Source organism: Sorex araneus, chromosome 4 (assembly GCF_027595985.1).
Source record: "Sorex araneus isolate mSorAra2 chromosome 4, mSorAra2.pri, whole genome shotgun sequence".
In the NCBI taxonomy this organism is placed as follows: domain Eukaryota; kingdom Metazoa; phylum Chordata; class Mammalia; order Eulipotyphla; family Soricidae; genus Sorex; species Sorex araneus.
In genome coordinates this window covers 161,730,298-161,743,554 of record NC_073305.1, presented here as the reverse complement: position 1 = coordinate 161,743,554, position 13,257 = coordinate 161,730,298, and the positions used below count along the sequence as shown (strand labels likewise).

Sequence of the window (13,257 nt, the reverse complement as noted above, 5' to 3'; positions counted from 1 at the left end):
CTGCAAAAAACCTACCAGAAAAAAATAGACTTATACAGCAATGTAGCAGGCTTCAAAATCAACACTCAGAGATCTACGGCATTCCTATATGCAAATAGTGAATAGAAGTGGGGAGAAGAGAATTTAGATCCACTCACAATTGCATCTCAAAAAAAATCAGGTACCTGAGAGTTAGTTTACCAAAATACATGGAAGACATATAAAGTACATCTCCTGTTCATGGATTAGAAATATTAATATTGTCAAAATGACAATCCCACCTAAAGCATTCTACAGATCTCATGTAATTCCTATTTAAAAAAAAAGATACCCTTGACACTAATTTTTAAGGGGAGAAGGCAGCTGGGATAGAGAAGGGATCACTAAGTCAGTGATGGTTGGAGAGAGCGCTCGGGATGGGATATGTGTGTTAAAGTAGATAAAGGACCAAACATGATGGCCTCTCAATATCTGTATTGCAAACCATAATGCCCAAAAGTAGAGAGTAAAAGGGAAATTGTCATAGAGGCAGGGGATGGAAGGGGGAGGGACATTGGAAATATTGGTGGTGGAAAATGTACACTGGTGGAGGGATGGGAGTTCAATCATTGTGTCACTGAAACTCAAACATGAAAGCTTTGCAACTATATTCAATTTAATGATTCAATTTAAAAAGTATCACTGTATCACTGTCACCCCATTGCTCATCAATTTGTTCGAGCGGGCACCAATAACGTCTCTCACTGAGAGACTTATTGTTACTGTTTTTGGCATATCCAATAAATATGAAATATTTGTCCAATAAATATGAAAAATCCAATAAATTCCAATAAATATTGGAATTTAAAAAGTAGCAAGGCTTTTATCTTTCCAACTTTATACTCTGAAGATATAATAATAGAGACTGTAGTACTGAAATAAGCACAGATTCTTAGACCAATGGGATAGAATTAAGAGCCCAGAGATAGATCTACAGGAGTATGGACTAAGAGAGAATCTTTGGCAAAACTGAGTATGAAGTGGAATAAGGAAAGTTGGTCAACCACATGTTGGGAAAAAACCAATGAACTCAGATCCCCATCTCACACTATACACAAAAGTCAATTCATAATGGACTAAAGACCTTGATAGCAGACCTTCATTCATAAATTTTACTGAGGAAAACATAGGCAGATCTCTGGATGAGTCTGAATCCACGGATATCTTCATTGAGTCAGTGCCTCTGTCCAAGAAAATAAAAGCAAAGATAAACATGTGGATCTACATCAAATTAAGAAGCTTCTACACGACAAAAGAAACAATGATCAGAATAATAAGACTCCCTTCAGACAGGGATAAAATATTTACCTACCACTCATTCAACAAATGGGTAGTAAATATCCAAGATATATCAAGAACTTATAAAAACGAACAAGAAAAATAAAACATGCGAAAATGGGGAGAAAAAAACATCCTCTCTGAAGACAAAAATGGGGAGAGTCAATATCCTCAATGAAGACAAATGGATGACCAATAGATATATGAAAGATATATGAAGTACTGCATCTGCATCACCAATTATTAGGGAAATGCGAATCAAGACAACAATGAGATGTCACCTCATATCAGTAAGATTAACACATGTTACAAAGAACAAAAACAACCAGCACTGGGAACAAGTGGGGAAAAGAACCATCATCCATTACTGGTATTAATATCACCTGGTTGAACTCTTTTGGAAAACAATATGAACTCTTCTCAGATGACCTAGCAATTCCACTTCTAAGTATCTCTCCCATGGGCCCAAATACTCTTATTTAGAAAAGGCATTTGCACTCCTATGTTCATTGAAGTACTGTTCATAATAGTCAAGATCCTGCAGCAGCCCAAGTATATGAGATAAGGTAGCTGGACAAAAGAACTACAGTATACATAAACAATGGGATGCCACTCAGCTATAAGGTGTTGTCATGAGATTTGCCACTATGTGAATGAAGCTGGAGGATATCATGCAGAGTGAAGTCAGCCCAAAGGAGAGGACTGATGCAGAATGGTCTTCCACATATGCTCACAGGGAGAAACCTTTGGCCCAACCAGTGGAATCTGTGAACTTCTTTACAGAACCAAGCTTAAGGCAGCAGGAAACAGGAGTGAGGGAGGAGTTCATTGACGGTGGTGGAGGGAAGAGAGGGCTTGGAATGCTGTATGCTCGAAGCCCTAACTGTTTCAGCATTAACACTAAAAATAATCATGATGACTGAAAAATTTTTAAAAGAACAGAAATTTCATCCGCAGATATGTTTCTTCAATTTATACTGACATTTACAAAATTTTTAATGAGGAAAAATTGTCTCAGAGGAGAAAACCCCTACTATATCCTCTATACCAGTTAGTGTTATGCTCTTGATAAAACTTTTTTTCTTTAAAAATGTGTTGTTGTAATTTAGGTGATGTGATTACAATAGTGTTCGTGTTTATGGTTTTGGTGTACGAAATCATGACAACCTCACCATCACCAAAGTGTCTTAGATCCTTTCCACTGTCTTCTCATTAATTCAAAGCAAATTATTTCTTGTCCCCCACCTTTTCCCAACTACTCCGTAATATTCTTAGTTTCATAATACAGGGCAAATGCTTTGTTGTCTTTCAATGATGCCCCCCCAAAATGGGGAGGAGTGGATTTCAGACACTAAAATTAAATTCTCAGGCAATTTTTCCTTTTGCTCTCATCATTTTTAGGTGTACTTTATTATTATTATTATTATTCCATATTTGTAATCCTAATGTTTTTCTTTGCATTCATCTGACTTCTTTTTACTCATATATCAAGTTATTCTGCTCAAGCTGCCATTACAATACAGGTTACAATGCAATACAGAAAATTAATTTAAGCAAAATTGAATTAATTTACCCCCTTTTTAGTGGGTGAGAGAAAAGTTTGCTGAGTTCAGGAGTTATTTCTGACTGTACTCAGACTTGACCCCTTACGGTGCTCAAGGAACATACGTAATATCAGGGACAAACCAATGTCTCTTACATGCAAGGCAAGTAAGTGCCTTTCCCCCTGTACTGTCTCTCTGACCCTAAATTATTTTTTCTTAGGTCTTCATTCAAGAACAAAATCAAGTTCATATTCAAAATATGGCTTCCATATTTTTTTGCTGCATCATTTTCATATGTAGCACTTTAGCACTGTCCTCCCGTTGTTCATCCATTTGCTCAAGCGGGCACCAGTAACATCTCCATTGTGAGACTTGTTACTGTCTTTGGTATATCGAATACGCCATGGGTAGCTTGCCAGGCTCTCCGAGAGGGACGGAGGAAGTGAACCCGGGTCGGCCTCATGCAAGGCTAAAAAAAGAGATCTGGTGCCTCTTCCTTTTCTTGTAAGAAAATCAGTGATCCTCTGGATTAGGACCTCACCTTCAAGATCTCCTTTGGCCATATTTTTCCCCCTTAAGGCCCTAATTCCATAGATATTCATTTTGAAGATTATAATACCAACTTGTGAATTTTGAGAGGACACTTTATTTCATAGCCGTTTATGCTCAACCCTTACAGCTTTTTCAAGCTCTGTTTTGATGCTTCCCACCGTCTTGGGCATCCTAGAAAAGTCTTTCATTTTTCAGTTTGTCACTGCTTTTGTATTTTCTTTCTCCTAACATAGTTTGCATTGCTATCACTCAGACACAAAATATCATTTATTTTTTTATAAATATTGAACTATTTTTAAAGCTGCACTTGCCACTCCATAGAATGAACTATCAAATTTTCTTGTACATAAACTTCCTCCACTTCTTTATCATTATAGAATATCCTGTATGATTTGAAATACACACACACACACACACAGTTTTTTTCTACCTAATATCATTAAAAAAAAACTAAGAATTTTCACTGTATCTAATATTTTTCTGAGAGGTAAATTTTATTTTCTGTCTGTTCCTTCTCATGTTTAAGGACGATTCCAACCACTTTAAAGTTTATATCTCTGGAAAAAAAATATGTCTCTACATTGTTTTGAGTAATAGTCTCTCGTTTCCATATATAATCACTCATATGGGTTGTCAAATTTTTTTTCTTTCAAATCCTCCCCTTTATCTCCCCTTTTCATTCCCATTACCACTTCCCTTGATCAGAACCTCATCTGAACTATTGCAGCAACTTTCTTACTACCTCTTTACTTCTGATCTTTACCTCCTGAAGTTCTGAAGTGAGCAAAAAGCAGAGCTGTGAGTGCCATGACATGCAGGTGAAGAGGACTGAGCAAACCAGCTGAAAGATTACCCTAATAGAGGTAAGAAGCAGGTGGGTGAACGCTGTGTCGTCATGTCAACAGACAAATTTAGGCAAGGCATGGCCAACAATAACAAATAATAAAGACAGAAGAGGTAGAAAAAAAGACTTAAAAGTGTCTTTAGTGGTTGCAACTAAAATATATGTGTGACATTCAAGGGAACGGTTGTTGGGCCAGAGAACTAATACAAAGCGTTAGCTTTGCGTGCAGCCAAACCCAGGTTTGTTGACCATATAGTCCCCTGGGCACAGCCGGTATGCCTCTCCCAAAAAATTAAAAGAGGGTGGTTGTGATAGAGATTCCTGGGATCAAATCAAATGTCCCAGCCCCCGGGGAAGAGACATCTGAATAGACTGAGTCTCCTGAAAAACAAGATTTCAGAAGAAAGAAATGATTGAACCAAATGACAGGAAACATGGAGGATGCAAAGTTCTCTATGAGCAGAAGAATGACAGAAATCTACAAACTGAGAGAGAAAAGGCCCTTGAAAGGAGTCATTCAAGGTATAGGATAAGAGAGAAAATCCTTGAGATCATTTTTCAAGGAAGTAGAAAATTTGAAATAAGAAGTGGGGCTGGGGCTGAAGTAATAGCACAGTGGGTAGGGCTTTTACCTTGCACGCAGCCGACTCCGGTTCAATTCCCAGCACCCCATATGGCCCCCTGAGCACCACCAGGGGTGATTCCTGAGTGCAGAGCCAGGAGTAACCCCTGTGCATCGCCAGGTGTGACCCAAAAATAAATAAAAAATTTTTTCAAAGTGGGGCACTTGGCCCATTGACATAGGCAAGTGAGACAAATGTGATTAAATGGTGTTTTCTGGTATAGAATGGGGTGTAAGAAGGGCAGGAAAGGAACAGAGTGATAATACAGTGGATAAGGCATTTGCTTTACACACGGCCGACACAGCATCCCACATGGTCCCCGGTGCATTGTCTGGAGTAATTCCTGAGTGCAGAGCTAGAAATAACCCCTGAGCATTGCCAGGTGTGATCAAAATATAATAATTAAGAAGGGTAGGAAAAGCCTTTGTTTTCTCTATTAGGTAAAAGTGAAATCTGAATGTGAATGCTAACACTATCAAAGAGACATTTGGAAATTTAGGAATAAGATTCAAAATTGTAAAAATGCATTTTATATGTTAATTATTAGAAAGAATGTCTAGTTATAAAGAAACTGTACATGAATGGATAGTTTTGTAATCATGGATTAAAGAATTCCTTGGTACCAGAGTCATAAAACATTTTAAAACATCTTAAATATAAGTAATAAGAAACTTTAAATTGATGTATTTTAAAGAGAATAAAAAAATCACAGGCAAAATCTTAAGACAAACAACCTAACCTGGAATGGGGAAGCACTAAATAAAATAGATGACAGATAAAGGATTAATGTCCTTCTCATGAAAAGCACTCCTCAGTAAAGTATGCGGGAAGATAGCTCAAAGGTCAGCGACATAGGCTTCATCTGCACAAGAGCCCAGTTTGAACCCCAGCACCACACGGACCCCAGAGCATCACCAGTTGTAGCCCCAGAGGCCCCACATAGTGCTGGACTTAGTAGCTCATATATACTGCCAAGTGGCATTGAACCATCCTGCCCAGTTCTCTGAGTATCATAAGAAAGGAGTGACGTCTCAGCCTGCAAGCACTCCCTGAGGCAAGTAAATGAATGGTAGAATAAAATAAATAATAACCATGATAGGGATGGGTGTTCAAGCATTGTGTAACTGAGACTTAAGCCTGAAAGCTTTCTAACTTTCCACATGGTGATTCAATTAAAAAAAAAGAGAGAGAAATATGGCAAACTCAAAAAATAATAATAATAACCATGATAAGCATAAAAAGGGCACAACCTTCCAGTGACCATACTAATAGAAATTAAAACAATAAATGCTACATAATTTTCTTCATAAGATGGCAACAAGTGACAGAGTTCTTGTAGCCAGTGTTGAGTATGGGAACGCAGGTTCCCTCATCTATTTCTGGTAGACTCAGTGAATAAGATTCATTCATTCTGTATGTGGTACTATTCTTTTTTCTTTTTTTTAATTTTCAAATTGTCTGTTCCTACCTGCTTTCAAAAACCTATTGGGAAAACACTCAAGTTTATACAGAAGAGATTCAGTTAAAGCTTACTCCTTCAAGCAGTGTTCTACAAATAAAATAGAAAAATTCCATTTCTGTGAATAAAGGGCAAATCAAATTGTGTAATAGGATACCTGTGATTGTTATTTATTAGATCATGGAAATAATGTTTAGCTAATAATAGAATTATGCTTATGCCAATTTTGAAATAAGTTATTATAAATTTATCATAGTTGTTTATATATAACATATACATAAAATATTGAACAGTACATATCCTGAAATGGTCAGTAATTAGTCACTGCATGTCAGACTTGTGGAGAGTATCTTTTTTCACTTTTCTTTGTGTATTTCAAATTTTTTCTCTATTTCTACTGAAGATCCATTAATATATACAATTTTGTCTCAAATAAAGCAATTGCAGAAATTTCCTAGTACAGACCATTCTTTCTGCATTTAAAGAAACCAAAGTCTCTGAGTCATAGCTTCAAAAGTGTCTGAGTCAAGACTTGTTCTGACTCCAAGTTCTGGATTATATCTATCCAGGTGGGGTAATTTGCTGTTTTAATTGGCTGCTTACCTTGAGCAAGCAGTAGAAACTCAAGCCAGAGTCCTATAGCAATGCTCCACAGCATGGCTGGCAGGAAAGCACAACTTTAAGTAACACTGGTGGCACACAGCAGATGCACAAGTAGGACCATGGGCCTTACAGCGTGAGAGCTCCTTGAGGCCAGCCTCCTGCCCACTTGAGTTCCTTATTGTGTCATCCACTAAAGGTCCTAAATCTCCTCCTTCTCTTCTGGAGGTCGTTGTCATTTACTGTCAGCTCTCTTCCTGGCCACTACTGGAGATGTGGAACCAGGCACTTCCCGAGGTCCATCCACTTCTACAATTCCTCAGTTATTTGAGCTTTTCCAGGTCAGATCAGCATTGGTCAGTCAGTGCAGACTCCTTCCCACTCAGCGGGACTCAACTCAGAGGCAAGCTAAGCTGCCTCCGAACAAAGTGGGAGAACTCAGATAAAAATTGTGTCATTTGTTATAAAATTCTAACTCTGATTTGAGGGTTCTTGCAGGAAGGAGTTGTCTTATGCTCACGTATTCCCCTTCCTAGTGCATGAATCGGGTGTCTGGTCACCAAATAAACCTCCAAGGAATATTGATTGATTTCAAGTGGAGTAGACCCGTATGAATCTTATTCTTCACACATAACACACACAGATCCTAACCTAGATTCATATTAATTTTCAAACTTTCACTAAGCAGATTTTTCTCTCTTTTCATACAATGTTGTTTTTATCCTTCATTGCTTTGCATGTGGCCAACCTGGGTTCGATTCCACCATCCCTCTGGGAGAGGCCAGCAAGCTACTGAGAGTATCCCACTCACATGCAGAGCTTGGCAAACTACCCATGGCGTATTTGATATGCCAAAAACAGTAACAACAACAACAACAACAACAACAACAACAAAAAGCAGTAACAAGTTTCACAATGGAGATGTTACTGTTGCCTATTTGAATGAATCAATGAACAATGGGGGCAGTGCTACAGTGCTAGCTTATATCAATGCTTTAGGTGGAGGAAACATACAGAAAAAAACTTCCTTTGTAGTGATTGTGTCTTTGGGGGATGACATCTTGCCTCTTTCAGCAAATGTCCACTGTCTCAGCTTCCAGTGACCACACTGTCAGCCCCATCCTGCTACCCTTCTGTAGTTTTCTTCATTCTTTAGTCCCATCTTGACCTTCCTTCAGTTTTTGTCATTGTCTGTGTAGTGTGTCTTCCTCATTTTCGTATGGATTCATTTCCATTAAAGATGTTATCTTTTTTGCCTACTCCAGCTTTTTTTCCAGTTAATTATTTCCTTGGGTTTCCTCTCCTGAGGCCTCCTGCTTATTTAGTGGTTTCTCTGAATGCCGTCTCCATTGAATATTGAGCTTCTTCTTCTGCACATCCAGTTACTCACTTCCAGCTATCTTTCCTTGGTCCCATTTTCTTTTTATTGAGTTTCTTCTCTTTTTTTTCCAGGGGTAGAGGGTCATGGGGTGAAGATACACACCAAGCTGTGCTTAGTGGACTGTGGTGCCAGGGATCGATTATGCAAGGCAAGTGCCTTGGCATGATATTCTCCATGTCCATCCATTTATAAGTGAATTTTGTGACTTCTATTTTTCTAATGGCTGCGTAGTACTCCATTGTGTAGATATACCATAGTTTCTTTATTAGATATCTGTTCTCGGGCACTCAGGTTGTTTCCAGGTTGTGAATAGTGCTGCGATGAACGTAGAAGTGTAGATGACGTTTCTGCTCTATGTATTTGGGCCCCTAGGATATATTCGCAGAAGTGGTATTGCTGGTTCAAATGGGAACTCAATTTCTAGATTTTTGAGGAATGTCCATATTGTTTTCCAAAAAAGGCTGAACCAGTCAGCATTCCCACCAATGAATGAGAGTCCCTTTCTTGCTGCATCCATGCCAGCATGGCATTATAACTATTTTTAATTTGAAGTCCACGTTGTCTGATGTAAATATGCCACTTCAAGAAGAGGATTGTTTGCTCGAAATACTGTTTTTTTAGCCTTTAACTTTGCTTGGACTGTACAAATGTTTCTCTTGTAGGCAGGATAATATTGGGTTCAGTTTCTGGTCAATCCTACTAATCTGTGTCTCTTGATTGGATAATTTAGGTTATTAACATTGCATGATAATATAATCAAGAAGATTTTTGCCACCTTTGAGTAGCAGTTAGATGTGTTTGTTAAATTTGTCTTGTTTTAGAGAAGCCCCTTCAATGCTTCTTACAAAGGCATGAATTTCCTGAGCTGTTGCTTATCCGTGAAGCACTGTATCATTTCTTCAACTCTGGGTGATAGTCTAATTGTGTAGAGCATTCTTGGTGAGGTGTTCATACTGAATTTTTTCACTGTAGCCAACCATTTTCTTCAATCCTGCAGCACCTCATTTGGTAGATCTGCTGTGAATCTTAAGGATGTTCCTTTGTATGTGCTTTTCTTCTTTCATCCTGGTGCTTTCAATATTCAACATCTTTCTCTTTTGTCATCCTGATTATTAAAGATTTAGTTTTATTTGGATCCTTCTGATTGATACCCTATGGGCCTCTATGAGTCTGAGAGTATGCACTTCTCAGCTTTGGGAATTTCTCAGTGATGATTTCTTTGACATGCTTCTTCACCAAAACTGCCTTCTTTTTCTTCAGTGTCTCAAATGAATTTTGTTTTGTTCCTCTTGAACTTATTCTAGAGTTCTTTAACATGATGTCATTTATTTTGATGCCTGTCCCATTAATGTTGTTTTTAGAGGTTTCTCGCATCTCATATTGGAGCTCACTGATTTTATCTTCAGCTGCTGTTACTCTGCTGCCAAAGCATTCCATGGAGTTGTTTTGTTTTGGTTTTTTTAATTATTTATTTTTTTTACCTACCACACTCTTTAGTTTTGTTATTTCTGATTGTAGTTTTCTCATTTCTGACCTCATGCTTTCTTGTACTTACATCATCATTTCTTTGAGCTCATTAAACATCCTTAACATGTTGCTCTAAAGTTCTGTATCCGAGATGTTATAGGGATGGTTAGTTCTGGTTGATTCTTCCAGGCTCTTATCCTCAGTCATGAAATGTTGTGGGGTTTTAAACTGCTTCCCCATTGCATTTGTTGCAGTTTGATGGTGAATCTTTCTAATTCATCACTTGTGCTGCCCCATCCCCCACCATCATCACCACCAGAGGCTCTCTGGATAATCAAGTGGGTGCTGTTCTCTTCCTTCAATGATAGTGATATTCAAGCAAGTTTTTTGTTACTGATAAGTAGAGTTTTGTATGAGGGTTCCAGAAAAACGTGCAATGTAAATTGGCCCTGCTACTACTCTGGCTATAATTTAGGGTTCTATTTCTTCCTACCACAGCTACTTCTGTTTTTATGGGAATAGGTGATTGGAATTAAGATTAAGTTAATATTAGTGTGATAGGGGCAGCTAAGTCATTCCATAGTGAATTGACTGTAAGAATTTCCATCATGTTTCAAAAGATATGAAGGATGGAAGTATCCGGTAGCCACATTTGCAGCCTCTTGCTTCTGGGATCAGAACAAGATAGCAGATCCTGGTTTTAGAATGCTTCAGTGAGCCATCTGACACTCTCCAGGGAAATCAGGGCAAATAGTACAAAGTGTTGTGCTGGTCTGTGCTGTTTCTCTATTTCTTCTTTTTAATCTTCTCCACTCATTCTCTTTTGCTTCTGAGACCCTTTACCTTCCTTATTGTTTCTTACATTGATATTCTCGTGTGATTTGGGTCAGGCATTCACTTGAGCATTCACACTCTTTCTTTATTACTGGAGCCTAATTTAGGGCATCTGAAACACCTGTACACACAAAGTGATAATACTTTTTTTTTTTTGCTGCTACTAATATTATACATTGAAAACCAATCTGTACCATTTTATGCTCATTTTCAGTTGCTTTTTCTTGAACATCCTTTGAAACTTCTTTTGGGGTTTCTTTATCTGTGGTCAGATTTAAAATTAGGGATCACAGGGGACAAAAAGATACTCTAGTGTTGAGGGGAAGATAATGTTGAGAGAGAGAGAGAGAGGAAATAGAGAGAGGATGTAGTGGAGGAGGAAAGAAGGGATGGAGAGAGGGAAAGAGGGGCTTGGAGTTGGGGAGGAGAGATAGACACTTAAGATCGGACCTGTCCCTGAACGCAGTCATTCTTTGCCCTCACCTTACTACAAGGCCTCTTTCTGAGAATGCATAGTCCTAAGTGCAGCCAAGTGTTGACACCCTTTCTTTATAAGAACCAGGACTCATCACAGTTTTGTAAGTAATTACATGAAGACATTTTACATTGAACCCTTCCAGTTTATCATCCTATAGTCATAGTATGTTCTCTATCTAAAGAAGCAACTTCTTTTTTCATCTGTATATTGATTTCTTGACTTTTACTTATGCCATAGTTTCATTATGTTTCTTATATGCTTAGTGTTTTTATAACCTTAGGATAAGTCAGGATTTGATTTGGGCCAGGAGATATTGTTTATTTGTACATTTTGCTTATTTTTATTGCTAGTAAAGAATTGTAAAAATGAAGAGAATAAGAAGCAAACACACAGAAATGAAATAACAACCTGAACTGAGTGGAACTTCTCTTCTGAGTTCAGAGCCCTTCAATACGAATGAAGAAGCAAGGATTAATTATTTCTTTTGAAAAAATCCAGAAAAATCAGAAGATGTGGATGGAAAAAGTAATGTGATGTTTTAAACTTATTACAAATCTGACTTTTGCTGGTCAAAGTACTAGTACTTGTATTTATTAGTAAATTCATCAAAATTACATTGCACAGTTGGCAAACCAGTAAAGAAAAATATAATTATTATATTATTCAGCAAATGTGAAGAAAAAGTTTTGCATTGTTAGGTTATTTGCTAAGTAATGATTATTAATATTGGTCTATCTCTCTAATATATAATGTGATTAGATATGTGTTACTATGCTCAGAATATGAAAAAACTATTTTTGAAATTTGATTTTATTTAAAAGAGCACAGTAAATTCCACATGGTCCCAGTTTTTTAAAAAACAGCATTAGAAAGGAACAAATGCTTTTTAGAATTGAGTGTGTGTGTTTAATTAATCACAAATGTAACCTGATACTCAAAAACTAAAAATGGCTTTGACTCTGCTGGCAACAATACAAAACTTATTTATTAGGAAAAAAAGGTTTTATATTTAAGAATGTAAGTAGTTTGTATACTTAAAGTATTTCATGTTTATTTTAGTTTCAATAATTGTTTTTAAATTGTTATCTTGCATTTAATTCTTTTGTACCAAAATAACAGGGCTTTTACCTTGTAACTATTTTGAAGTATGATGTTATAATAGAAAAGCTCAATTTTCTGAGGTTTTTTATTCTTCTCTTTTCTCAACTATGTGAGTGTAATTCTGCGAATAAAATATTTAACCCCAAGGAGGTCAGAGCTTATTTAAAATTAGAAAATATATTTACCAAATTAGACCCTTGATTCGACTGAAATAAGAAATGAGAAAAACAGTGTTGGTCATTGAGGTGTAAATTTTCCCAGATGTATACCGGTGTGAAATATATTTTAGCAAAAATATATTTGGCTTTTATCCTTGCACATGTGGTAGGGGCATAAAAATGGGTAAACAAGCCTCTGGTATGTGGAACTTGAAAAAGGAGGGGCCTTTCTGAAAGTGGCAGTGGTGTGATGGCGGCTGAAGCTTGGGCAAGCAGCAGAGAAGTCTGTTCCCAGAAGAATTGTGCCCCACCCCGGGCCCCTGGAGGCAGAAATGGCCTGTGCTTCACATACAGCTGGTCTGGTCGCAGCCTGCTCCAGTGGCCCCGGAACAAGTATTGTCTCTGTCTTGTGAAGACATTTGATTGAGAAATGAAAATATGTGTCTCTGTAACTTCAGCTCATTGATATATTTGTTGATTTTCTGTTTGGGTTTTAATCCCAAAGTAACAAGTTGTAGAAATACTTTCCATCAAGCCAAATAGATTGACCTAAAAATAAAAGTTTTTGAAATTTAAAAAAATAAAATAGTTTAGGCCATGAGTGTAAACTTTTGTTTTAAATGAACATTGTAACAGAAATTTGTGTTTTTGAAGACAGTAATTTTGTAATCTTATAAAAGGTTTATTTCCATAACAATGAATACTTGACTTTAATTTTATTGTAAATTTTGGAATTGTTTCCTTAATAAGACATCTTTCTCTCTAGGAATTAAGTGAGGAATTATATCTGAGAAATAATTTACCACTTGTTAGCTTTATATGATGTGCCACTTTAGTCTTATTTTAACTCACAAGTATCTTCTGTTTGATTGCTTTTGGGGGCCACAGCCAGCAGTGCTCAGGGATAACTCCTGGCTCTG

At 37.2% G+C, this 13,257-nt stretch overlaps 1 protein-coding gene across 8 annotated transcripts in view; it reads left to right on the top strand.

Annotated features, from left to right (window-relative positions):
- The window catches only part of AHI1 (Abelson helper integration site 1), a 216,703-nt gene extending 203,690 nt beyond the window's left edge, over positions 1–13,013 (top strand). For 5 of the 8 annotated variants that reach the window (XM_055135619.1, XM_055135620.1, XM_055135617.1 and 2 more), the window contains 2 exons: positions 4,165–4,255; positions 11,429–13,013. In XM_055135619.1, the coding sequence (XP_054991594.1) occupies positions 4,165–4,237 (73 nt within the window). In that variant the 3' untranslated portion in view covers positions 4,238–4,255; positions 11,429–13,013. Of the gene's footprint in view, positions 1–4,097; positions 4,114–4,164; positions 4,256–11,428 lie in introns of those variants that run through there. The other 3 variants (XM_055135618.1, XM_055135623.1, XM_055135625.1) reach the window with 3 other exon arrangements.
- The last annotated feature ends 244 nt before the right edge of the window (positions 13,014–13,257 follow it).